We start from the raw sequence: 27073 nt of genomic DNA, 5'->3' as shown, positions 1-27073 counted from the left end.
AGGTCCTATGAAACTTCACAGATGTTTTTCAACAGAAAAATATTAGACCTCAGGAATATTCCCAGCTCTCTGGAGGAGAGAGATGAATTGGCAAATGGAAGGCTACAGTGATAAGGGAGTTTTTATAAACATAACCTAATTGTATTACTTCAAAGTCCTCAAGTTTATTGCCCGGTTTAATGATGTGTCTCGTTATTTATGGTGTAGCACAATGAGTCTGCTATTGATTTAATACACTTCCTTAAAGACCATCATTGTCACAAGCAATAAAACGGAGCCATTCTGAAACAGCTCAGTTATGTCACATCTCCCATCACCTGACTCAGAGCACCACCAATGTGTGGGGACCACCACAATGGAGCTGGGGGCAGGTGGCAAGGAGGGTCACCTCGGGGAAGGATGGAGCTGGAGTGCATCTACTGACAGGCAGGAGTAGGCAGAAGCAGGCAGGATGGGTCCACCTGGCTCAGGGATGCTGCCCATGAACACATGCCACTATTTCCTGCTGCCAGACATTCAGGTTGGTACTGGTCTGGGTCTCACATCTGGGCCCATTAACCAGTGAGGTGATGGTGTATGCATGAGGAAAAGAGGGTGATGGATGGAAAACAGCATGGATTAATACCACCACCCAGATCTGCTACCCTGCTCACCTTTTTGGTACTGGAGCCAGAGCTGCTGCTGGACCTTCTTGCTGGGGAAGTGGATGGTGCAGCTGAACTCAGAGCCATACAGTGCCTCTGCGATGTAGTGGGAGCCAAACTGCTGGATGAAAGAGAGCAGCTCCTCCCTGCTGCTGTCCTTGTTCAGGATCTTCAGGATGTTTGCAAAGCCTGTGGAAGGGAGGTAGAGGATGGCAGGATGGCCAGGCAGGGCTGCCAACCACAGCCCGGGGGAAGGAGCCCCAGATGATCCCCTGCTGAAGACATAAAAGTCCCACCTGGATGTAAAGCACATTTCCTCCTCTCTTGCCTGCATGGTCTACATGACCCATTGGAATTCACAACCTGCCACGTGCCCTGGGCTGTGGCTCTGGCATTCTTCTAGGATTCCTCCCCCTAAGAGATTTCTCCAATAATTTTAAAGGAATGTGCCTGTGAACATGTGTGCACACACCAACACCCTGTCACCAGCTCTGGTCATTGTGCAGGCTGCTGATACCTCATCAGCCCTCATCCCAGACAAAGTGCTTGGCCTTTCCTTGGCAATACACATCCCCAGAGACATTCTCCTGGTGAAGGGATTAATTTATTATGGATGTCACTGCAGACCAGAAAGCCAGAGAGAGCCTGGAGTGACACACAGGGCTGGACTGACAGCAGCTCTGTGGGTGTGCAGGGCTTGGGGCAGCTCTTGTGCAGACAGTGGTGGCTGCTGGCATGGGACAAGGATGCAGACCCTCTCTGCTCTGGAGAGATGAAATACTTTGGAACCACTGGTGACTACACGATGCCTTGGCACCCTTCAGAGCTGGCTAATATCATTGTTTTGCTTCAGTGATGGAACTGAAAACATACTGCAAGAAAACGCATCATAACTGTCACCAAAATTAGGTTATCTGGCTGGTTGGTTGGTTGGTTGATTGAAGAAGAAGGTCGGTTTAATGAAAATGCTGGTAGAATTCATTTTGAGCTGAACCCAAATATTTTGTTCAGCTCCAAGCAGGTCATTTCATCCTGGGGCTGTGCAGCCTGTCTGCACTACATCTTTGTTTCCTTTTTTTTTTTTTTTTTTTTTTTTCCCTTTCTCTATTTAAAAACAGGTTGATTTTTTAAATAAAAAAAACGCTGTTTTGAAATGAAAAGGTAAAACATTTCAGGTGGCAACAAAATGTTGCAGCATCTCAGAAATAAAATGTGTAGCTATAAACATGTGGCAATGAAATGTTTTGACGTTTGCAGGATCCTCCAACCCGCCCCTTCTTCATCTGCAACTCCCTGCTTTATATGACCTGCATTTACAAGTGCTTTTGGTCTTTTTGAAGCCACATTTTTTCAACAACTTGCTGTTTTTCATACACCCAGGAATTCACAGCCATCCCCACACAAATCCTCCCCACACTGTTGCTTATTAGCTCGATCCTGCCTCTGCCCCCACATCTTGGCTTGGATGACTGAGCCTCACAGACTCTCTGCCTCAGTTTCCCTGCCTCTCTCTTCCTGCCTCTGCCACAGTGCTGGGAGTGTGAGTTAGTGCCTGAGCAGAGCCTAGAGGTGGGAAATGCTGGTGAGCTGCTTGGCATGACTATGTCTGGGGGCAGAGGCCCACCACCCTCCCACCCACCCAGACACAGGACTCCCAACTGCCAGAACCCTCACCTGCAGAAAGGGTGATGGAGCTGAGCTTCACCCTGTACAGGTTGCTCCTGACCCGCCAGTGCTGCACCATGGGGTAACCCATGGCCTCGTCATACTTGATGTCTCCTGCAACAGAAGAGCCAGTGCTCAGCCCCTGCCCCTCCGGGGAACGCTGATGCTCATGTCGAGCACTTGCTTTGCTACGTGCCACAGGGACAAGAGATGGGGTGGTGGCAGGGATGGCAGCCTCCTCCAGTGGCCACGCTGTGGGGTCCCCAGGCTGCTGGCAGGACCAGGGCGGTGATGGCTGTGGCTGCTGGGAGCCTGCGGGGATGGAGATGCTGCCTTGTGGGGCCAGGGTGCTCTCACACAGCACATCTACTGTTTCTGCCCCAAGTACACAGGAGGGATGCTGTGAAGGACCCCAAGATGCCAGGGGTGCTGATGGCTCTCAGAGTCCACGCTGGGATCCAGGGTGGGAGAAGGGGCATTTGCTCCTGTGCTCGTCCCCAGCGGGCGCTGATCCCAGGGGGGCAGCTCATACCTGTGAGAAGCTGGAGGTCAGGAAGGGGCTCTGAGAGGACACCACGGCACTGCTCCTCCACAGGCAGTGGGATCACCAGGAGGCCGTCAGCCAGCTGGGGGAAGTCCTTAATGAAGTTATTCTCCCTGCAAAGAGAAAAAGACAACTGCAAAGCAACGATGCAGGCCACAGGCAGGCAGGGGTGTTGAGCTGCCCCAGTGGCAATAGGACAGATGGCTCAGAGAGGTGAGGAACATCTGCAAGCAGGAGACCTAACAGGAGACAGAGTCTGCAGCCCCCTCCACCAGCTGCCCCTGGCTGCACAGCCCTCCCAGACAACACTTAATGAGCTCCACAGGGACCACAGCTTTATTAGCTCTCCAGCAGAGTGGGATCACCCTCAGCCTGGGGACCTGGCCACTGGTTTTGGCCCAGATTTTCAAGTGTGCCACTGGGGGGGAGGGGACAGACAGGGGGGAGGAGAGACAAAGCACTGCTGCACCCCAAAGCTGCCCCTTTCCACTGCCTGCAGCATATTCCAGCACAGGACTGTGACCAAACATCAGCCCAGGCCCCACTGGGGCCCCCATCCCAAGCAGCATCATTGCTCCCACAGATTTGCCCCTGGATGACTGACTCTCCAAAAGGAAGAAAAGGTACATTTATAGACAGACACACACAAAAAAAAGAAAAAGCCAGCACGTGCAGCTCACAGTGCAATTTTACCACACACACAGGATCTTTGCTAACCTTGGCAGGTATAACATTGTATAATAGGCCCCTAATGAATTGTTTCTAGAACAACGATACAGAGGAAACTATTTGAAATGGTGAACAGACAGGTCTCCGGGAGACAAGCCTCCCCCAGCAAGTGAAATGGCTCATGCCTGCACAAAGGAAATAACAGAGGGGGATTTTAAATATTGATCTTAGAGCTGAAACGCAGGCTGGGAGGCTCTGTGTCCTCCGGGTGCCAAGACAAAAAGGCAGCTGAGGAGAAAAAAGGGAGGTTCCTGCAAAATCAGGTCAGCCCCGGGAGCTGGGTGCAGGCTCAGGCTGGCACCACCTGCCCCAGCTGCATTTTTATGAATAGATTTTCCTTTAAACAGCTGCTGGGTTTACCCTTCTTCCCTGGTTTTTGCTTCCCCAACCAGCGTCAGTGTTACCAAATCCCAAACCCCTGGCGAAGCGTGATGCCACACCTGGGAAGTGGGATGCAGCTGCACTAAGCCAGTCAGCCACCCTGGAGCACGGGAACCAGCCCCTTTCTGAGGCATCAGTCCCACGCCTGGCACCCAAGGGTGAGCACAAGGGCCACGAGTGTCATGCCAGAAGCCTGCCCAGCCCTGCCACCCACCTCTGAGAAGATCAGGAGGAGATGTCCAGGAGGACAATGGCACTGGTTGGTGGCACCTGCCCAAGCACCCTCCCACCTCCTTGCACGAGGGGACAGCCCTGGCAGAGCCAGGAGAGCTCAGCCATGAGGGACAAAAACATGTGGCTCAGCAGATGCCAGCATTAACCCTGCACTCGAGAACAGGGCAAGGAAGATGCAGCAGCCCCTCATTCTCCTCCCATGCAAACCCACCTGGACCATATCACCAACACCTTCCCATGCCAAGAGTCTGGGGATCAGCTGTCCCTAGGCATAAGCCCAGCTCACCCAGGTGCCAGGACAGCCCCCAGGGGGGGGTGGTGGTCCAGGCGTTGGCAGCTATGGAGGTAGAAGCTGGAGGAGATGCAGACCAGTGCAGCACATGCAGCGGCTGCTGCTCAGAGCTGACACCTCTCTGAGAAGGTATTTACTGAGCAGCCATGCTCTGGGTGCCACTTGCTGTAACGCTGTTTGTTCTAACTGCCTGCCAGTGGAAAGGTCACGGAAAAACAAGGGGCAAGAGCAAGTCGAGGCGTGGGTGTGCATGTGCTCAGCCCGTGCTCCAGGGACAGCAGGGAGCAGCAGTACAAGGCAGGACTTCAGGAGCACTTCAGTGCTGTGATTTTCCTTGCAAACCCTCCCGGCATCTCCTCCCTCCCCAACTCCAGCCCCCTCCTCCCTGACACCCAAACCCAGGGATGAGCTTTTGTGGGGCGGGCGGGCAAGAGCCGCAGCCGGCAGAGGGCTGTAGCTCCTTGGCCGCTGCACCTTCCCAACAGCCCTGGGCTCGTGGTGCTGCTCACCGGACAGGCACACACACCAAAACAGAGCTCCTGCCGGGCTTTTTGTGCTCGCTGGAAGCTCCGCTCAAAACCACCGGGCTCTGTGCAAGAAGCAGGGCTGCAGGCGAGGGGAGGGATGTGACAGCATCCCTGGGCACGGCCAAGCCGCCAGCACCTCTGCGCGGGTGTAGAACCACACGCAGGGCTCACACCTCGGGGTCCCTGCCATTCCCAAGGGCCACAGCCACACCTTCATAACCTCAGCTCCTACCAGTTGTTGAGCCAGGTTTATTCCAATGGGTTCAGGAGAAAGCCCAGGAAACCTGCCTGCTTTCAGCACCTGTTAGCCCTGCAGCATCCTACTCTGGCTCTTTCTCTGCCCCCCAGCATCTCCCCTGTGCTGGTGGAGCAGATGTTCAGTACTCTCAGAGTCTCCAGCACGATGGACAAGCCACTCACTGCCTTGCAACACTCCCCTGGCAGGGAGGTGCTTGTCTCTTGAGGCATTTTGCAGGCTGCTCTGTTTCCTTCACAGCAGTCCCAGTCCCCAGCAGCATCCAACCTGCAGTATGCCTCTGCCATGGGAGGGAGCTGGTTTCCAGATAAATGACTCTTGATGCAGGGAAAGGTCAAATGGCCAAAGGCTTCACTGAGCTTTTGTACTGGCAAGGTGGGCTGAGGAGGAAGGCAGGTGTCTGGATTAAACCAAATTCAGAATTCTGGCTTTGATGGACATGTCATGTAACCTTGGTCAAGTCATAAAATCCACTCACTGCCTCGGGTGACAGACACAGACAGCAGCTCCCTCTGCCCAGGGTGCTGGGAGGGTAAAGGCAATTAGCAGCTGCTCAGGTACCAGGAGGAGGGCTGAGGCAGTGAGAGCCCACTGTACCAGTGTCCTCCTGTCCTCTGAAACTTGGTACACAAACTAGAGATGCTTTCAGGGAATCTGACCTTAAATAAAACACCCAAGGTCACACGATACATCCGTAGCCCAGTGCAGCACTGCTGGCACCTCCTGCAGCTGATGGAAGTGTCCAGGAAAGATCAGCATCCCACAGCATCCCTGAGCATAGGGGAGCAGGAGAGCCTGGTGCTGGGGAGCAGAAGTGCTGTCATCCTTCTGGATGACTCCATGCTGGTGGGTCCTGATCCACAGCATGATTCTGCTCAGCCTGGGGGGTGAAAGCCAGGGCCAAGCTGGCAGTGGGAGTTTGGCCCATGGTAGGGAACGATCAGCTGGTGACCCACATTCATTTCATTATCCTGTTAGCAACACCGTAGGGTGAAGGAGCAGCTTTTCCTCCTTGCCTCAGTCAACTCCCTTTGCACTTCACTCCTGAAGGTCACAGCCTCCATGTTGGACTCTCCCATTGACCCTCTCACAAACCCTCCTCGTTCTCATGTGACTCCCACTGCAAATCCAAGCATCAGCTGGTGTGGGGATTCCTGCCTCCATCAGCCACCACCAGTGGATCTATGACCTGTATCACAGCAACTGGGCAAATATATTTATGAAGGGATAAAAAAAAAAGTGAAATATAAAATGACCCTGCAAATGATTAGCTGATGCCCTCAAGCGTGAGATTTAATTACCCTTATCTGAGCCAGCACAGCTACAAATGTTAATCACATTGTCATCCAGTGTGCTCATGTTCAGCAAAGTGACTATGTGAGGACTGTGCCTTCTGAGAAGAAGCCTCCTCTGGCAAAAATAATTTATTAGTCTTTCTTCTTTCTGTCCTGCAAAGGCTTGGGGAGAATAAGATGATTTTGAGGTTATTTAGGGCCAGCTTTTGACCCAACTTTTCCCCAGAGGAGCTTTCCTGCTGTGGTGGCTGCAACCTTACAAGAGCCCAGCTTACATTGGACACAGGGACACTCGGAAATAGCTTCTTTGTAGCTTGCTACAAGAAAAATTTGATCTAGAGTCACAGAGAGACAGAAAAGAGGGTGTCCTGTTTCCGCAGCCACTCAGGAGAAGGTAAGCAGGCTGTAAATCTCCCCCCATGTGTCTCCATGACCTCAGGCATCAGTGAATTATAAAGGCTTAATGCAAACCCTCTGAAGCAGCAGTTACTTACTCCAAATTTACTGGTCATTAATTTTAGCAAAGCCCCACTCCAGTATAACGAGGCAGGATTTAAAAAAGAAGTGACGGGTCAGGTTTTGCCAGGTCCTGGAGACCTCTCAGCTCCCCAGCTTTCAGCCCAAACCACAGTTTGCACCAATGCATGGCTGGATTGGGTCGTGGGGAGAGAGGAGAGCATCAACCTGCAGGTGCCAGTGTCCCCAAAATCCCCCAGTGTGGCTGCAGCCATGGTCCTCATCCCTCCAGTGGCTCAGGTGATGAGGATAAGACCTGTCCCTGCACTGCTCATCCCTCCCCACCACTTCCCCAACATGCCCCACTTCAGTGCCAGCAATAAACAGCCCAACAATATTCAAGAGCTGCCTTAACCCCCGGGGCTCAGGGAGGATTAGCATTTAAATTGAGGTGTTTCAGGAAGGTAAATCACTGGTGCTGGGGCTGCAGCACTTGTGGACACGCACGGGGCTTCTTGGGCCAGCACCATGTCCATGGAGCTCAGCACCATCCCCACCACCTGCCCTCACACTGAGCCCCCAAACCTGCCCCAAAGCCCTCAGTGAAGTCACCTGCTTGGTCATGGGGAGGGGTTGGAAAGGGCTCAGCCAACACCAGCAAAACACCATGGGCTCCATCTCAGAGGCTCTTTGATCCTGGCACTACAATGCTCATCACCTGCTGTGCCAGCATGGCCGTGATGGCACTGCCAGGCCCCTCTTCCCTCATTGCCCCCAACCTGGGAACACCAAAGAATGGGAAAGGAGTGAGCAAAAGGTGGTGACTGTCCCTGGGGACCATGGCTGGGAGCAGGAGCTACAAACCCAGGCAGTGCCGGTGCCACCGGGCACGCGGTGCCACGCGGAGATGCCAGCCATGGCACAGTGATTGTGACAGCCAGCAATGACATCTGAACGTGGGGCTTTACAACCTGAGACAGCAGTGACAGCTGGACAGAAGGATGGGGGGTGGGAGCAGCACTGCTCCCTGGAAGCTGACAGATGGGGAAGGGGATTCATTCCCAGTGAACAGTTTATTCACTGTAAACCAGGAATTCAGTTGATCCAAAGCTATTTGTCAATTCCACTTGAATCTGTTGCAGAACCTGAGCAGAGATTATTTTGGCTGTTCCTGCTTTAAAGTACAAAAGAGATGGAGGAAGATAAATGGTGGCCACCATCACACTATCACTAGGCCTTCTGGGAGGGTCCTGCCCCTCCCCAGTAGCTAAAGGCAAGTCTGAACGGAGACTGTGACTTCTTCCCCATGCACCACAACATCAAACACATTTCACAGCAACCCAAAGCTGCCACTGCTGGCAGCTCAGTTCAGCTGTTGAACAAATAACTCAGTTCTCCACACTGCTTGTACCCAGGTCAGCAGCAAGACACTTCTCCCAGCCCCCCAGGAGTCACCTGCTTGACTTCTTCCCCATGCACCACAACATCAAACTCATTTCACAACATCCGAAAGTTGCTGGCAGCTCAGTTCAGCTGTTCAACAAATAACTCAGTTCTCCACACTGATTGTACCCAGGTCAGCAGCAAGACACTCCTCCCAGCCCCCCAGGAGTCACCTCCCCATGCCCATCAGCATCATGCTCCACCAGTGCTGTACCATTCCAACCTGATTTTCCTACAAATCACCTCCAAACATCCCCCAAATGCTAACGCCCTCCTCCAGTCCACACCACCCTGGTGAGACAACCAAGCACTCAGGGAAACCCAGCTAATGGTGTCCACCACCATGGCAGTGATGACGAATGTGACGTTCACTATCTCTGTGATGTTCACCAAGTAAAGACACAGGAATCTTCTTTCAGATGAAGAGATGGAGAAGCCACAAGAAATAGAAGCAAAGATCTCCCTCTTGCACCCCTGTGAACCCCAGAGCAGGGGGACCTGCTGCTGAAGGAGGTCCACCATCACCATGTGGCTCTGGCCAGCAGAAGCAATGAAGCTCAGGTGAAGTTCCCACAGCCCAGCACCTGTTTATTACCTTTTATTATTCTCCCTGCCCCGCTCCCCTTTATACAGCTATTCATTTATTCCAGTAAAGTGTGTCTCCTGGGGGTGAAATCCTGCGGTAGGCTGTGGATCTTTCTTCCTCTGGAGAGCCTGTTGGGAACAGGCTGAAATGGAGTGCTGAGCAAAAAAAAATAATTTGGAAAGTTACAGTTCCCACAGCAACGCCTGGAGCCAGCACAGCAGGCAGAGCAGGCAAAGCTGGATTTATGCCTTAATTATGGAGTCAGGGCTGCAAGAGGAATCCCATGCAAAGCTCTACCTTTCAGCTCCTTACAAAACTTTGCAAATATACAGATTATTCCCTTTGGGATTGAATTTTTCCATGCTTAACCTAAGCTTAAAGGGGATTTTCTGCAAGAAGTTTTAAGAAAAGTGAAAAAATCCCCATTTTTGAATGAGAAGGTGAGGACAAAAAGCTGATACATCCGCAGCTGGAGAAAGAGAAGAGAGTGACAACCTGTCTCCTGTTTGCCTGTTACCCTGACACAACTTGCTTCTGGAAGCCCACACCTGCAGAGAGCAAATCCCTTGTGAGCTGGGAGCCATGACTTGGTGCAGAAGCTGCCATCATTAACACTAAAACCCAGGTGATATCTCCTAGTTCCATGAGGACTAGAGCCTAACATACCAGAGTCCACCAATAGTCCTTCCCCTGTGACAGAGCAGAACCCAAGCTCTTTGCATTTACTGCTGGAGACCTACTTGTTTGATGCTTGGATAAACAGCAAGGAAGCTGATGAAATCAAACCCAGTGTGTGTGTGACCCAACACTTTTCATCTCTAAGTTGATATCTCCTTAATATTATCCTGCTCAAGACACTGCACCCAGGTGCACCATCACCCAGAACAAGCCCTGCCCCACACACCTCTGTGCTCCTCTCCTCCTTGCATGGGAGAAAAGCAAATGACCAAGTAGACAAAACATCTCTCCCTACAGGGCTCTGGGTTGAGCATTTGGCTGATCTCACCAGTGAGATAGGCTGTGGCTCCACCACTGCCCACAGCCAGACAGGTTTTGGCCTCAGCTGCCTTGTCTTGAGCCTGCAACCCAGTGGCAGAGCCACATTTGAGCCATGCTTCCTCAATGGGAAGGTCCAGGAATTACCCAACAGCTGATGTGGCTGATGAGAAATCTGCCCGTTTGCAAAGGGCTTGCACTGCTTAGTGTCTACCATGTCCTGCTCCATGTATCTGCTCTCCATGGTGTCTTCCTCCATTAGCTTTGCCATTGTTGACAGCCAAAGGGGCTGACCTTGTTGGCTTCCATAAGCTCAGAAACATTCAGCTTTTTAACCATTTGGATGGAGAAGATGAGAGATTGCCCTCCTGGAGCAGCTCATGAAGCTTCTGCCCACTGGGCTGTGGCTTCTCTGACATCATCTGGGGATGGTTTCTCTATGGGGACATTTTTTCCATGCCTGAGCAACCCTGAGCCAGACTGGACAGCTCCTCTGAATGGTTATTCCACTGCTGAGCTGTGCCAAGGCTGCAGGTCCTCCTGTGCAGGTTGTTTGGATGCTGTTTGCAATCATTCCCTAAGTGGTGTTCAAGCAGCTCCATGCCTGGTGCTTTCATTAGCATTATTTGCAACACCGCAACAAATAAAACTCCCACTGGCTTCAGAAGAGCCAGGACTACATGCTGGGACTTCCCAAGGAACTGGCATGAGGCTGGTGCCCGACTTCCATCCAGTTGCTGGGGGATTTGAGCACAGTGACCTGAAATTGGTGGCCTCTCCCACTCCCAGCAACTCTTTCAGGAACACCCACTCCCCAGCTGCAAAGCCCCGGGGAGCACCAGAGCTGCCATTTAAATAATATTTGCCTTTCCAATGTAAATGCAGATCCAGCTCTCTGTTCAGCACACACATCCATTCTTCTTTAACAAATTAGGATCTCAAGCATTTTTTTTTCCTCTCTCTTAAGCTTCGTCGTTAACCTTTAAGATGGAGATAACACGTAAGGGTTTGGAAAGGAACCAGAAGAGACCTTGGAAAGGAGCCAGGCACAGTGTTAATACTGGGCTGCACATCATATCTCTTCAGTTCTTCTTTCCCCCAGGGTGGCTCGGACTGCTCTTGACTACCACCATGGTATTACAAACTCTAATGAGGTTTGGAAAATAAGAAACCCACTGTGGCGTGGGAGAAACTAATAGAAATTGTTTTGTCTTTTCTCTATTAGTCATTAGAAGCAGAGGAAAAACAGCCACAAGCAGTGGCAGGGCTGCAATATCACCACACATTTCACATGCTGGCACTCTAACAAAACCACTTCAATGCAGTTAATGCTCCTGCTTTCCCTCTGTGCACCAGCATCCCCATGCAGGGCTCCATCAAGCCTGGGGCAGTGCCAGTGGTGCCCAGTGCCCACCAGGCAGGGCTGCAGCACCCATGCTGGCCCACTCAAGGTGCTCAGCCAGCCTGTGGCTCTGCCCAGCAGCAAACCCACTAGCATGGACCATGGCATCGAGCTGCTGTGCAGAGCCTGGTGTGCCCCAGGGGCCAGCACCAGGTGACAGCAGCCCTGTGCAGGGCAGGGCTCGGGGACACATCCAGAAGCAGCAGCTCCCCAGCCCTGTCAGGCAGCCAGAGCATATGGTGAATTAGCTGGGATGTGTGACTGCATCTGCAAAGTCGTGTTTCTGCCTGTGCAGTTAATGACAGAAGCCACGAAACGACGAGCACGGGGAGCTGAGGCAGGGAGGGTGACAGCCCCTGCAGCAAGCTGGGGTGGGGTGACAGTCCCTGCAACAAGTTCACCCCTCACCACCCTCCCAGGGGAGGGCAGGAGCTGGGAGGCAGCCTCACCCTGGGGGCTCAGTAACGTGTCTCAGAGCAACTTCTACTTTGCTTCCTCCCCCCCAGCCCTGCAGGCCGTTGCTCCCAGGCTGCTCAGCTGCCTCATGACAAGTGGCAGTGCCATCACACCTTCCAGATGTTTGCCTGCTGGCTGTGGGTGTGGGCACAGCTGGTGAGTGGCACATCCCCCAGACAACCAGGGCTTGCTCTGCCTGAGCAGGCTGCCTCGGCCTGTGCAGGGGAGAAATGAGCTGGCACAAATGCCACAAGCTTTCATCTCAAGAAAACAGATATTGAAGGCAACGGCCCATGGGTGACTCCACCTTGCCTGCCTGCAATCTGGGCAGGGAGAGCAAGACAGCAAGGGAGCATAGCTGGGGGATGGGGAGGGGGTGAGTCGTGCTGGGTCAGTCCCCGCTGCCTGCTCCTGCATTCCTCCACAATGGGACATGCTCCAGCACCCACACCTGGTCACACTGCCCAAAAACCTGGTTTGTATTCAGATCTCCTGGGTTATCCCAAATCACTTAAGGGCAGGATGCAGCAGGGGACAGGAAGGCTCCCAGCACAGATTGTCCACCCCTTTGGTGGACAGTGGGTTCAGCTGATGAGACCCAAACCCAAACCTTACACTTGCCTTCAGATTTTTGCATTCATGAGTTACTATGCAACACGAGAAGGGCAAAACATTCATCTCTGGACAGATCACTTGGGATGGGAAAGAACAAGACAGGATTTTCTGCTGCCCTGAGGATTGCATCCAAGCCCTGCTGCTACCTCAGAAGCAGGTACAGCTCAACAGCTGGCAGAGCTGTGGTGTGCTCTGATATCCCCGTGCTGGTGCCTGCTTGTGCTGCATTGCCTGCAGCAAGGATTCAGAGTGCTGAGTCAATGTCAAGCCAATTTAGTCCTTGGATGGGGAATCTCCATTGGCCAGTGCTGGCACTAGCAAGAGGAGCAGTGATGAGCTGGTGTCATTCTTGTCCCTAGAGGTGCCACTGGAGTGGTGTCTGTGGTGCAGCCAACACAAACCCACAGCTCGTGCTAATGGTGACCACCAAAGAAGTGCCCACTGCAGGATGGAAAACCCCTGCTGTCACAGGCTGAAATCGGGTGATTGACAATTTACTGCCTTAGTCCCTCCCACCTCACTGTCTTGTCTCTTTTCAGCTGAATATAACCTTTATTTTCATGTGCTCTGAAGGGGTGCAGAGCCCCTGAGCCTCAGGAGTGACTGCACCTTGTGTCAGAGGAGCAAAGGAGAAGCAATTCCTCTCTGCAGGCCTGTACACCACTGCAAGGCTGTAAAGCCAATAAGGACTCCCTGGGATGAAAGGTACTCAATAAATCTTTGCTGTTATTGTAATGAACCCAATCTCCACCGCATCTCTTCATAATGCAGATTAACTATGCAATAACACCAGCTATAATTAGGATCATAAAAGTCAGAGATGGGAAAGGCTAGTAGGTCAACCAGGCCATCCCACAGGCTGCTCCCCACAGCACAGGGAAGCAGGAAACCTCCCAGGTGCCCTGGGAACTCAGGAAAACAAAGGCAGGTTTAGCAGTGCCAGACACCATGAAGGAAGTATTGAAAAGGAGGGGAGAGCACATGAATCACCTCAGCTCTGCCAAACCCTGCAGGGAGCAGAGCCCTGAAAGTGCCTCACTCTGAAAGTGCCTGACACTGACCTGTGTCTCCTCTCTCAAATCTTTATCCTTTCCTTATGCTCAGGACTCGAGACAAGGATGTCACCATCAGCTCTTCACAGGGTAGACCCTGAAGATCTCAGGGAGCCCCTGACAGCTGCATGGGGGGGTGGGAGTGTCCCCTGAGAGCCCCAGGATGATGCCAGCAGGGCAGGCTCCTCACAGGAGGAGCCCACGTCCCAAGCTTCCCAAGGGACTCTGCCTTCCATCCCACGAGGAGCTCCCAGCCCCAAAGCTAGGAGACATAACTTTCCCATATGCTCACACACCTTGGTCAGCATCATTCCCAGACTGGGATCCCACTACCTGCTCCCATCCAGCCCAGGGACCAGCACTCCTCCAACCACCTCGGCCAACGCACACAGCCCAAGTCCTGATGCCTGTTGCCTTCCTCAACCTTCTGCTCCCAGGAACCCCAGCATCTTCCTCACTTCAGCGGTGCATCCTTGTGTCCCTGACCCTTCTCCTCTGCCATTCCCACGGGCCTGGCAGCACTGGCAGTGGTAGGGCAGGCGGGAGGGCTCCCTGCCTGGGCACAGCACTGCTCTGCCCAATTAGCACTGGCTGGGCGACAGGCTCTGTTTGCGCCGCGTGATGAGCTGTGGAAATGCAAATCTGCACCTCCTCCACCACAGCAGCAGCAGCTAACAAGATAATGAATATTTTCATCAGCTGCAGAGAATACAAACATCTGCAGACACAGCCACGCTGCCAGGGCTGGGGCGGAGCGGGGGTGCAGGGTGGGGGAGCAGCTTCCCCACGGGGGCACCAGCTCTGCTGCTGGGGGAAAGGGAAGTTCTGCCACCACCAGCTGGTCCCTGAGCCCAGCAAAAGCCTGTGGGTGACACTCCATCAGCTTCGGTGGGTGCTGGTGCCATCAGCAGTGCCCCTGCTTTGGACAGCATCTGTGGTCTGTGAGCACAGGTTTGAGGTATGTACCCACCTCCCCCAGGGCACCACATCAGCTCTGCCCCCTCATCACCCATTTCCAGTATCTGAGCTCCACTTGGAAACACCAGCTCACCCCTTTGCAGGGCTGCAAAGCCTGCTTTTGGGGCATGGAGTGAGGCCAAAGCTGCTGGGCTTTTCCTCAGCCTCATGATAACAGGGGGGTGTTTGGTTGCAGTGTTTAACACCCACCTATTTCTCCATAGCAACACATCCTACGCAATGCCTGGCACCACCGGAGGGGCTGGTGAAGGAGTCCAAGCCCCAGGTCATGGATGTACAACTGGTTCTGGGCTCTGGCTGTGCTGACACCTTCTACCCTCCTGTCCCTCCTGCTCCCCTGGGCTCAGGCACTGGGAGCCATGGGGCTCTCCTGGGCAATGGCCAAGCAGCAGAGACTGACCCCGTGCAAGTTTATCCCACTGCCTGCACAGACTAGAACGAAATGGAGCAGCTCAGGGGTGTATCCAGAGCAGGGCAGGGCAGGGCAGCAGGAACAGGACATGGCTGCCACAACCTTACCCATGCTCACTGAGGATGTGCTGGTCCCCTCCTCAAATCCTACCCACACCAGGCACAGAATGAGTCTGAAAACCTCCAGTACTTACAGTACCTCTGTTACCAATAGCTTACTATATTTTACAAAACATCTCTTCCACCCTGGACCCCCGCGTTGCCTTTAGGATATTGCTAGCACCAGACTTGCTTTTGTTTTGCTAAAAGGATGAAAAAAAAGCTACCAATCCAGTGCAAACACACGTGGCTGCAGACTGTCAGAAATACCAGCTCAAAGCCTCACGAGCTGTTCTTCTTCCTGGTGGGATGCCAGCTTTGAAACAGAGCAGGGCCAACGCACACAGTGTGCAACAGGAACGGCCCTGACGGGGCGCTGCACTAATTGCATTAGTCATTTACACACTGCATTGATAAAATCTCAATGCTCAGTCTGGCTAGTGAAGATGCACTCAAAATACACGGTGTCTGTCTATATGCAACGTGTTGCAGGCTCTAAAAAGGGCTGGAGGGACTCAGGAAAGCAGCCAGGGAGCTCCTGCCTCTCGGTTGAGAGGGGTGAAAAAATGGGGCTGAGGAAAAATGACTCAGTAGTTCAGGGTCACTTGGAGGATTGAGGGAAAGTAGCTCAGATGGGGGTCGTTTGGGGACTGCAAAGCCATTGGGTGTGGTGTGGCCACATGTAGGTATCAGGACACTTCTCTGCTGCTTAGACAGCATCCCTGGCTGGGAGCAGGCAGTGCTCCCACGTGTGTACAGGGAGTGGGGAAGTGAGTGAAGCATCACATCCCAGGCAGCTCCACATCTCTGCTAAACTGCTAAAGGGCCTCTTACCCACTGAGGCCCAAGGCATTAGCCTGGCTTGGAAAGACATCATTACTTCCAACTAGCATGTCTGAGGCTTCAGAGCTGTGAACAGGTAATAGAATTGCAGCAACAAATAATAAAAAAAAAAGGAATGAAATGGGAGGCAGTCACTGGAAAAGAGATCCATCCATTATCCTGGCCTGAAGGGTAATAGGTAAACAAGGCATTGGGGTACTGGCTGGTGCTGAGCTCACCAGCACAGGAATTATAAATAGCACAATTATAACTTCTGTGCTCAGAGGTTTCAAAAAGAGGGGGGAAAAAAAATATGAGAAAAACCAATAGTGTTAATTTAACTATTTGCAGCTGTTACTGTAGTGCTGCCATGGGCAGCCAGTCGTTCTTACCTGGACTGACCCTCCCTCTGAGCTGGGGGGCATCAACCAAGTCCCCACCCATGTCCTGCTCTCAGAAGTGATGCTGCACCCAGCTGACACCCATCCCAGCCCCCAACAGCACCCACAGCCAGGGAGACACAGGGTGCAGCTCACATGAGGCCTCCCCGATGCAGGGGGAGAGATGGCGTGGGGACCTTCCCAGATGCAGCCCCCAGCAGGGATGGTGCTGAGCTCTCAGCACACCCTGCCAGTTTATCAAGGGCTGAGAAGTTATGAGGAGAAGCTGTGACAGATTTGAAATTAACTTGCCAAGTTCCCCATCAATATTACGACAATTGCAGGCACCGGGTCAGTGACCCAGCGCGGCTGTTGGGAACGGAGCAGCAGGGCAGCAGAGCTGGCTGCTGGGCTGGCAGTGGGTGCTCATCTCCCTGTAGCACCTCAGTGCTGGGCTCAGTAGTACTGGCCCAGACTCAGCACTACCTCCCATCCAACCTTTCCCTTCCCCAAAGGGGTAAAGAAGTTCCAGCCTCTGTTTTACAGGTGGGGATGTGAGGAACCCCATCCTCTGAGGGTGGATTGGCAGAGGGAAGGTGATTCTAACCTGCAGGAAGGTGCTGGGCAGGACAGCCCTGCCTCCTCCTGCTGTCCCCCTTGGTCACTGAGAGAACACTAATTGTTTGGCAGGTTTTGTGCAGTGAAGAAGTGCTGACACAAAACCTCTCCCCCCTCCAGCCACCAGACCAGTTTGGCTGTTTATCTGCCTCTATCACTCAGAAACTCCCTGGACTCACATCATCTTCACTGGGAAGGGGCACCAAAGGGGGCCTGTGGGCATGAACGAGGTGCTGCCCCTGCCTTGGGGCTGGGCCAAGCCAGAGCAGGATGGGAGGCAGAGCTGGAGGCAGGGCTGGGAAGGGACCTTGGCAGATGGGTGCTCCATGGGGAGTGCTCTGCCACGCATGGCTCTGACAGCCTGTTTGCTGTGCAGTGCTAATCCACCTAGTAAAGTTGGCTCCACGGGTAGTAATTTGGGTTGTTTTGGGTTTTTTTCCATATTAATGGCATAAAAGCAACAGTTTGAAACTGCAAACAGCTCTGAAACAAAAAATGCTATTCCCTTGTGGCAATGAGACAGCACAAGCCAGATAAGGAATGAACAAACAATCCATTTGGAAAATAATCCCCTGGTGATTTGGGGATGGTGTAGAGTTTGGGCTCGGCCCCACCATGAGACAACGGGGGGAAAGCTGCTCTAATCCAGTCTTTAGCAAGCTGGATCCACTGCTGAGCCTCCCAGCTAGACTGGGAGGTGTGACTGGAATAGATGAGCTCCAGTCCCACCAGGTATTAACCCTGCACAGTGTTTTGCCAAAAAGGAATTTTTTTTATTATTTTTTTTTTTTTGCTAAAGAGAGGGTTGCCCAGAAAGCAACAGCTCTGAATGTGCTTTTAGCTCAACAATGGAAGGAGCAAGGAGGGTTTCTGGTGTGTGATCAAAGACCCCTCTTCATCCTCTCACCAAAGTGCCCAGTGAGGGACCACATGGCAGCCATGTCACTGGAGCAGAGCTTTGATTTAAGTCATTGCAATAAACCAGCAGCAGCAATGACACTGTGCTCTTCTTCAAGCAGGAACATTCACACTGGCTTATCCAACAGGTCAACTGAGCACCCCGAACACTACAGTGATAATTAGCAGTCATTAAGCCACCTTAGTACAGAACAAGATGCCCACAGCTCCTAACAGCTCAAGCTGAGCTGCAGGGTTGCTGTGGTGCTCATGTCTCACTGGGCTGTGGCTTCACTGTCACTGAGGGTCCTTGGCACTGTACCTAGGGAGTATGTATAGAGCACACACATACACAGCATGAATCATTCTGGCTGTTGCCCACCCCTGGTCACAGCAGCCAGGATTTGCTTCCTGTATCCTTTCTTTGGGTGTCACCATCTCCTCAGTCATGCCACCAAAGTGTCTGGGTGCTGCCTGTCTCCTTTGGATAAAATATGGAATAAAGGGGAAAGCCAAAATCCGAGCCACTGCAGGCAGGTCTCAGCTCTGGGACCTGCAGACTGGGCAGATCTCCTGTTTCATTACCAGCTTACTGTGCTTTACTGTCATATCAAACACCATCCTTACTCTGCATCCTAAAGGTATCCATATTACTCTGCATCCTAAAGGTATCCACTGCCCATCCCTGTCCTCTCACAATGGTCAGACACAATAAAGACATTGATGCTACATCAGCTCCATCCAGTGCTGTGCTGAGCCATGTTTGGGAGTAGCACACACATTACAGGATCACCTACAGATCACTGGGTGGCAAAGAGACCATACCAACCCCAACAGGACTGAAATACCAGTCACTGCTAAGTCCTACCCAGACCAGGGTGTGTGAGATGACTTCTCCCAGCACAAAGGCTCCCTGCCAACACCACGCTCCATGCCTGGCAGATTGAGAATATCCTATTTATTAAAGACACTGAAGGTGCAGCGGCATGGGAAGCAGACACCATTCACAGGACTGTCACATCTGCATAGCTGAAGGATCCCAGCAGTGATAAATCCCTCTAAAATACTCATCCCCTTGTTCTGATAGCAGGTTCTTGCTCCTACTTTGCAGAAACAGGCTTTTAATCCCTGGTATTAGGCAGCTTCCTGCTATGTTTCAAATGTACCAAATTAAAGGACTTCTCTAACAGCTGGTGTCTTAATGCTCAGAGAGGTTTTTGAATATCTATGAAAATCAGAGGCAAATTACATCTTTTAGTTAATAATTTCTTCTCCATTAACCTCCTTCTCTTCTCTTGTTAGGAGATGATGTAATGGTGCTTCTTCAGCATAACCCTCCGACACAGCGGGCAGCCCGGCCATGGGGAAGGAGGCTGTGAGCAGGGAAGTGAGTCCTCCTCATGGCTGCCTGGAGCTTCTGGAGCCACCAGCCTACATTCAAAGGGGAAAGGGCAGCTGTGCTGACCCTCCAAGGCTGCAGAAAGCATTTCTGGAGCAAGATGTTCTGCCTCCTGCTTGCTTCAAGGTCTGCTGAGCCAGAGCATCACAAGCTACGCCTGCATCACATGGGCACGCTTTGCTGTTGTTTCAGACCTGCTTTCTCCTGCCCCTCACAGCTGTTAGACCCAGAACTAGCCCTCCCAGCTGATGATGGGTACTGAAAACCCTGTTTGTGGTGGTGAGGTCCTGCAGAGTACCTGGCTCCCACTGCACAGACCCTCACTGGGAAAAGCTTCCCCAGACTGCAGGCATACCAGGCCAGGAGATGTGTCTGCCATGGGAAGGAGAGCAGAACATGAGCAGACCTTATTTTTAATCTGAAAACCTGTCAGCCATGAGTCCCAGGGAGTGCTTTGGGCTCTGACCCCTGGAAGATGCAATCCCAACCCTACAGGTGTTTTATACTGAGAGACAAGACGCCAAGAAAAGAGCCCCTGCAGGAACTGCTCCTGGGCCAGCCTGGGACTTAACAAACCCACCATCCCCAGGATGCTCTGGGACAGCATGACTTGGAGAAGTCACATCTCCTAGACTTGTGTGCTTTCCAGCCAGAATTTAGCCCTGAGGAAAGTGGATGTGTTTGCTTCCCAGCAGTGACAAAGCAGCCCTTAGACCCCAGCCGTGGCCAAAGTAGGGGAAGGATAGTTTCCCAACCCTCCTGCTCTGCAGTGCAAGCAAAGGGCAGGCTACAGACTAACTGGAGAGGAAATTTAAGCCTCTGCCAAAAGGGGTTTGGTGCATAAAGTCTGATGGCACAAGCTGGGATTGGACCTCCTTCAGGGGAAACCCATATGGGTCTGGTGTTTCCAAGCAATGGGCTTGGAGAGGGTTTTTTTAAGCCCCCAGACTGGTGGGTCTGACCCACCAGCTCATGGAAAATTCCAGCTCTGTAGCCTTGGCTCTGCTCTGATGGACTCACTGACCCTTTGTAATGTAGAAGGGAGAGAAGGCAAAGAGGAGCCCACTAGGAAAATTGTCTTTGTGTACTGTCAGTTCTCACTTCTAGCAAAGGCTGTGGCTGTGCTGGCTCCAAGCACTCTGTTCTGAGCTCCTTTGTGGTGGTGGAGCTCGTAATTCATCTGCCATCAAGAGAGCAAAGGCCAGAGTTCAGCATTAATTCATAGCTGGGAAGGTTTTGCACTCAGCTGGGGAAAAAGTGCCCAGGAAAACACAGTGAGCAGCAATGCTGAGCACCCACGACTGCAGCTGAAATTGGAGACATGACTGGTCTTGGTGCTTTAACATAAAAATAAACCAAACCACCAGTGCACTGGCAAACACTGGGCAAAGAAAGGTTGTATTGGGGTGGGATGTGGGCTGGGTCCTCTCCTACTGATCAGCACTGCTGCTTGGAAACTCACAGGCCCACCTTAGTTTACGCCTAAGCAATATGCAGAGCTGAAGAACAATAAATAAATCATCTCATTTTCCAGCCCTAAATTCAGCAATGATCAGCAAGCTCTCCTCCCTGAGCATGGAAAGTGAAGACCTGGGCAGCTCTAAGCCTGCTCTCCCCACCCACACCTGACCCTCAGCACTCCAGTTACTCCTGGGGTGTAGCCTGCAAACACCCCCAGCCATCTGCTACTTGCTCTCAGGGAGGTATTTACCTGCAGCTTATTCATGTTATTTCCTATCCTGCTGTATCCACAGCTTCTCCCAGTAGTCTGACTGGGGCACAGGTCACACAGGTGAAAAACTCACCAAAGGAAATGCTCTTCATGCTACACATAATTAAACATCAGAACTCACAGGATATCATGGAGATAAAAGACATTAGTGTTCAGAAAGAGAAGAAGGAACATCATGGAGAAGAGCCCATCAAAGGCAATGAAACAGTCATCTGACAAGACACACACACTGACCCAGGAGGGTCCTATGCTGATGCCTGAGCAAGCAGGAAGGATGAGCAAGCAGGAAAACCATGGATGCTTGTTGACCTTTTGCTCTCTTTCTCTAGTGAATGTGCCAGAGATGCTGACTCTGCATTAATGCACCTTGGTCCCATCCCAATATTCCCAAAACTAGGAGCAGAAATGGAACATACCTGAAAGTCATCTGGAAGACCTGCCCTTGGTTGACATGCTGGCTCCTGTTGTTATAGCCATGAAGCATCTCCCCAAAGAGAGTGTCATTGAACTTGGCATCTGACTTCAGGCACTTGGGGCCCTCGCAGATGTCTGACAGCATCAGGCAGGACTTCCCATCTGGGGCCAGCTTGTATTCCTCCACACACCTGTGGAGCACCATGGGCTACATTAGATGGTCCTGGCATGGAGCATGTTCCCCTCAAACCCTGCAGTGGGACAAATCTGCTGGAGCCCAACCCAGCATCAAGAGCACCTGCAGCAGCTCCTGAGAAGCCAGACAGGTTGCAGAGCCACATCCTCTGCAACAGCTCAGTTGGGTGACCAGGAAAAGAGGGCTTGGCTCCCAAAACCCATCTTGTCTGCAGCAGCATGACCTTCTCTGACTGCAGTCACACTCCCTGCCTGGGACCTGCTCCTGCCCTGGGAAGCAGAGCTGACCCCACTGCACATCAGCTGCTCCACCATCCCCAACAACCCCTGCCCGCCCGGTGTCCTCTGACTCTGTTGTGGTGTGGGCACACACATTCCTCAGGCAAGACCAAAGCAAATTCAAGCTCCTGCCTTTACTTCCACCCAGCAGTGCCCTCCTGCCAGGAGGCAGCTCCAGCCTGGCTGATCCTCTGCTTGTCAGTCCCACTTCCAAACACGCTATGGGTACAATGCACGTGTTCATTTTGAGCAGTGAGGGAAACTGAGGCAGGCAGCAGGGGTGTGATTTAACTACAGTCACTGCAGACATCAATGCCACCTTCTCCATGTGCTCATCCTTCCTCACCTCCTTCTCCTTCCTCCAGGTTTTTTCCCAGCATTGTGGCTCCCAGCTGATAAAGAGACCTCCATCCCCTGCCTGTCCCTTCCTCCCCACAGCCTCAGTGCTCTGCTAACATCAATCCCACCTCCATCTGGGCTTCTTCCCCTTTCCCGCTCCTCTGCTGCTTTTTACTGCTGCAACTGAAACTCCCACCAGTCTGTCACACTTTCACTTGCCTGTTCCCAAAGTGCAGCTCTGCCTTGGAAAGGGATTATTAAAAAAAAAGGAAAAGAGACTCTGTCCTTAGGAATGGCAGATGGGAAATGCAGATCCCCTGCATGGGTGTGGATGGAGACCAAGATTTTCTAGATTGTCCCCAGAAATGTTCCTTGTGCCTCTATGGATTTCCAACCCTTTTCCAGGCAGAAGGGAGGCAACATGTTCTCTCTTGTCACTCAATTGCTCTGTGCTGATAAACAATAATTAAAAAAAGAAATAGAAGGGTGGGGCACAACAAACCAGCAAAAAGGGATTAAAAAAAAGATGGCAGAGCTCCCTGGGCTGTTTGTCCCTAGGGAACAGCCAGTGGTTGGAGCTACACAATGTCTCTGCTGCACCTGCATTATTGGGACTTAATGGATGTTCCTTGCAGTCACTGTTAGCAATTTGTGGACATTGCCTTCCCAAAATGGCTCTTTTTCCCCTCCTTCACCCTAATCCTTCCCAGAGGGATGTGAAGGAGGTTCCTGCGTGTGCCTGAGAGAGTGACCCAGCCAAGGGATGGGACATGGGGAGCCCCAGCTTGGGGCTGGGCACAGGCTGGGCTGGGTGAGGGACGGTGGCTGCAGCTGCACAGCACAAAGCCAGATCATCACTGAGCTTCTTTTAGAACCTGCTGCAGCAAGGGAGCTTTTCCTCTGAGAAAATGCAAAATTGTGTAGGATTATAGGATCCTGGCCAAAATCAGGGATGAGACTCTATTTTAAGAGAGGCACAGGGGAGAAAAAAAAATAATTTCAAAAGTCATATTTTTTAAACAAATCCTCCACTCTCCCCCTCCAACAAGCAATGTATGATTTTTGGGTCCCTTCACTCTGAGTCACAGCTCAAGCTGTGCTGTCATGTGATGGGGAAGAGGAGGAAGGTGCATCTGCTCACATTGCTCCTTGCACTCCCCTATGATTTTGCCTGCAGGCAATCCAGGTGCCTCTATTCCCTGCTGGAAGTTGGCTCCATGAGCACCCTTTCTCTTGGGCACCCAGCTCCCTGCTGGGCCTGCTGGGTTACGGTGACAGAGGAGGGTTGGCAGGGCTGGCAAAGGACACAGGTTAGTTAGCTACTGGCAGGAGATGCAGGAATATTGGAGGGGACTCACCCACAGAACATGAAGATGGTGCTGGAGGAGGGGTCGTGGGGCAGAGGGAGGGTCTGCTGCAGGCAGAGCTGCTCACAGCCCCCATTGAAGCCATCTGAGCAGTCAATCCCTTTGGAGTAGTCGTAGCAACCGGTGCCATCCTTCATGGGTCGGAGCTCGTCGGGGCACTGCAGAGAGAGGGGCATGGCAAGGTCATCTGTAGGTCCTCACCTGCCCTGCACCCACAGCTTAGAGTGGGGCCTCCCAGGGCAGAGCCCACCCACAAATGCTGTGGAATTCTGTCTGCATCTGAAGGAGATGGATACATCCCAAGTGACAGATGGGGCAGCCCCAAGGGCTCTGCACCACCTGGGACAGCCTTTGGGGAAGGGACAAGGGCCCAGTGTGCTGAAAAAGCCACGCTCCCCATCCTCCCTCTGGAGGAGAATGAAATCCTTCAGACAGCAATGTCACACAGCAATGAAGCATCAAACCAGCATGGGGCAAAGCCTGATGATCTACTCTGTTATGTGCTGGAGAAACACTCAGCGTTTGAGATACAGAAAAGTCTATTGTGACCCAGAAGAAAAATTATCTCCACATCTGAGACCAACCCAGAAAACCACCTCAGTGCTTGAGAGTGACCCAGAAAATAATTTCAACCCAGGAAATCACCTCAACCCACACCAGACAGACCAGCAAATGTGGCCTTGGCATCATCTCCAAATGCACCTCACTCCCTGCCATGGGGGAGGCAGCTGCAGGCAGGACAGGCAGTGGTGGAGACAGGACTGGGGGAGAACAAGATAGCAACCCAGGCTCATCAGAACAGCTCTCCACAGCCCAAGGAACCATGCTGCTTCACACAAGCTTGAGATCTGGCTCTGGGTTTTAATTTCAGTTCCCCAGCTGGCTTTCCTTGTCCCAGAAGATAAAAGCCAGCTGGCGGCAAATGCCATCAATAAATTGTCACCCAGATTATAGCAGTCTTCTATCCCACTTGCATTATTTATCCCCTTTATGCCAAACATGCACGCACACAAACAACAACAAAAAGGCCAGTCCTTGAAAAAATAAATAAATCTTGCCTAGAAGCAGCTCGCAATTAAAAATACATTATGGAATTTCTTGAAGATGAGTTAGACTGGAGCTTGTACGGGTGGTGATGAAGGCAGGTTATAAATGACCTCTGTCAAGCAGAAGAAAGGTTATAAAACCACTATACTTCGTGCTTAAAAAAGAAAATCAGTTCTTCCATGTGAGCAAAATGCTGTACACAGTGATAAACATCCAGGAGACCCTGGACTCTGTGCTCACTGCCACAGGTGGGGTCCTGACAGAAGATGGGCTGCCCAGCCTTGCTCACTCTTGCCTACTCCAGAAGCAAACTGCCTGCAGTGGACATCAGAAAGACACTTTAAGGACTCCTGGCCCAGCTCATTTGAGTCATGAGAAGTTTCTCTCCACCTTCTAGAAACCCTGTGCCATTTTCCACCACCAGGTCTCAGGCATCCCCGTGCTCATCCTCCCTCAGCCATCTTGCCAGCACCTGCACCCTCACCTCTTCTGGACCTTGCAAACCTCAGCACCTCCCTGCAGGCACCAGATAAGGTCGAAGGGGAGGCCAGGGCTGGAAGGCTGGAAGGCACAAGGCTTTCCTAGCCAAAGGATGTTGGCAGTGAAAGGCTCTGGAATTGGATGGTTGTCTCTGCAGAGCAGGCAGGGCCCCAGAAACAGTAGCCCCATCGAGGTACAAACCAGAAGAAGACAGGAGCAGGAAGCTCACTAGCTGCCCAGGCAGAAGAAATACAGAGGAGGAGAGTACACTTAGAGCAACCCGAGCTTTTCACTGCCAAGCTGCTTGGAAAACAGGGGCAGGGTGAGTGTGTTTGTGAATCCTCAGATACAACCCTCATGTCCCACTGTCCCCTCTGCCAGCTCCACTTAGGAAGGAGCTGTGCAAACTGGCAGCAACACATCACCCTGGAGGACACGGAGGGCTGGCTGCAAACAGCAACTCCTCAGCACTGCAGCCACCTCTTTGCTGCTCTCCCCATGGCAACAGGCATGTGGAGGTCTGGGACTCTGCCCGAGTCCCCTCTGGAGCTCCTGAGGGATTTTTCAGGGTGCTGAAGGAAACCAGATGGGACTTCATCTCAGCAGAAGGTACAGGGTCACAGCCAGAGGATCAGTCTCTGGCTTTTCTGAGCTGTTGCTTGGGACTCTCACCCTGGCACTGATCCCTGTGCTGGGCTCAGCATCTTTCCTGGCCTGCAGAGGAAGATGATGGCTCTTTCCTGGGACTGTGTTAGCAGGTCACTGAAGCCCTCCCTCCTTTAGCCCCACTCTGCTTGAGGCCACCTTTGGGACTGTCCTCCAGTTTTGACTGTTAATCACCATGAAACATGTTTCCTTTCTGTCTGCAATTATGCATCTTAATATACAGCAATTATGGCAGGCAAATGGCTCAGCACAAAATCTGCAAGAGCACCCACCCCTCCCTTCACACCCATCCCTGGCTGGGCACAGGGCTGGTTCTCCAGCCAGCTGGAGTGTGGCAGCAAGAAGCTCTTCAGGGACAGAAAGCTTTGGTAGTAAACATACAAAGAAGGGAGAGGTCCCTGCTTGGTGGGGCTGAGGAGGATGAAGATGCCAGGGACATGGGTGAGCTCTGCCCCAGCCCACCCACAGGCAGATGGCAGGAGAGGCAACGCCAGCTCCCTGGGCCCAGGGTTTTGCAGGGATGAATGGGTGGATGGAGCAACTACTGGACACAGTAGAACTTTCCTATACAGATCTCCCTGCCCCTGGAGCAGAGAATTTGCAATTGGGCTGTCCCAGCTACGGATCAGAGCAGGGAGAAAACTTTAGTTCATTTGGGTGCAACTATGTTCTTGCTCGCAGGCTGAGCACAGCCAGAAATGACCCAGGAAAAAGCCAGCTTGTGCTAATCCTGATTCCCAGGGCTGTGCTGAAGGCTTGGCCTGGGCTCCTGGGTGGGTTTACACCAACCAGCACTCACTCTTCCTTCACTGGGCCAATAAAGGGCCAGATCTGTTATTGCTGACATTGATTTGTCTGGCTCGGGCAGCAGAGAACCAATAATTACAGAGAGTTTTAATCAATCCCCCATCAATTCAGCTGCAGTTCAATTTGTGATCTGCCTTGACAGTGACACGGGATGGGGGGGCTGTGTCAGAAAATGATGAGAAAATCAATAAGCAACTCAGCCAATAACTCTGTCTGGGTGATCATGGGTGACATGTCCCTCCCCGATGGGAGGAAAGCTGGTGATACATGGTGCCCTGACCAACCACCCCTGTGCAGCCCTCAAACTGATACAGGGTGGATCCACTTATGCAGGGAGACAAAGGGATCCTAAGAACTGTTTGTCAATTATTCAAAAGAAAAATCTGTTTATGGTTTGTCACGTTAGGCTTGCACTGCTTGAGAACTCACTTCAAACTCCCAGACCACCCTTCACCCACTGATCCAACTTGCAAAAATGTCTCATAGCTTGGGAAGAGGGTTTGGTACTTAACCCGTGCTATGGGAAGGAAAAGGGAGGTAGGAGGAGACTCTGGCTCATGGTCTGCTCCA

General features: G+C 52.2%; 1 protein-coding gene across 1 annotated transcript in view; it reads right to left on the bottom strand.

Annotated features, from left to right (window-relative positions):
* ASTN2 (astrotactin 2) overlaps positions 1–27073 on the bottom strand; it is a gene marked incomplete at its 3' end in the record, with an annotated part of 209886 nt that overhangs the window by 36044 nt on the left and 146769 nt on the right. Inside the window, 5 exon segments of the mRNA XM_010007953.1 lie at positions 654–833; positions 2319–2423; positions 2842–2966; positions 21326–21514; positions 23495–23661. Coding sequence (XP_010006255.1) covers positions 654–833; positions 2319–2423; positions 2842–2966; positions 21326–21514; positions 23495–23661 — 766 coding nt within the window.

Source organism: Chaetura pelagica, unplaced genomic scaffold, assembly GCF_000747805.2.
Source record: "Chaetura pelagica isolate M959 unplaced genomic scaffold, ChaPel_1.0 scaffold361, whole genome shotgun sequence".
Classification (NCBI taxonomy): Eukaryota; Metazoa; Chordata; class Aves; order Apodiformes; family Apodidae; genus Chaetura; species Chaetura pelagica.
The sequence above is the reverse complement of the archived record's forward strand: the minus strand, read 5'-3'. Positions and strand labels throughout refer to the sequence as shown.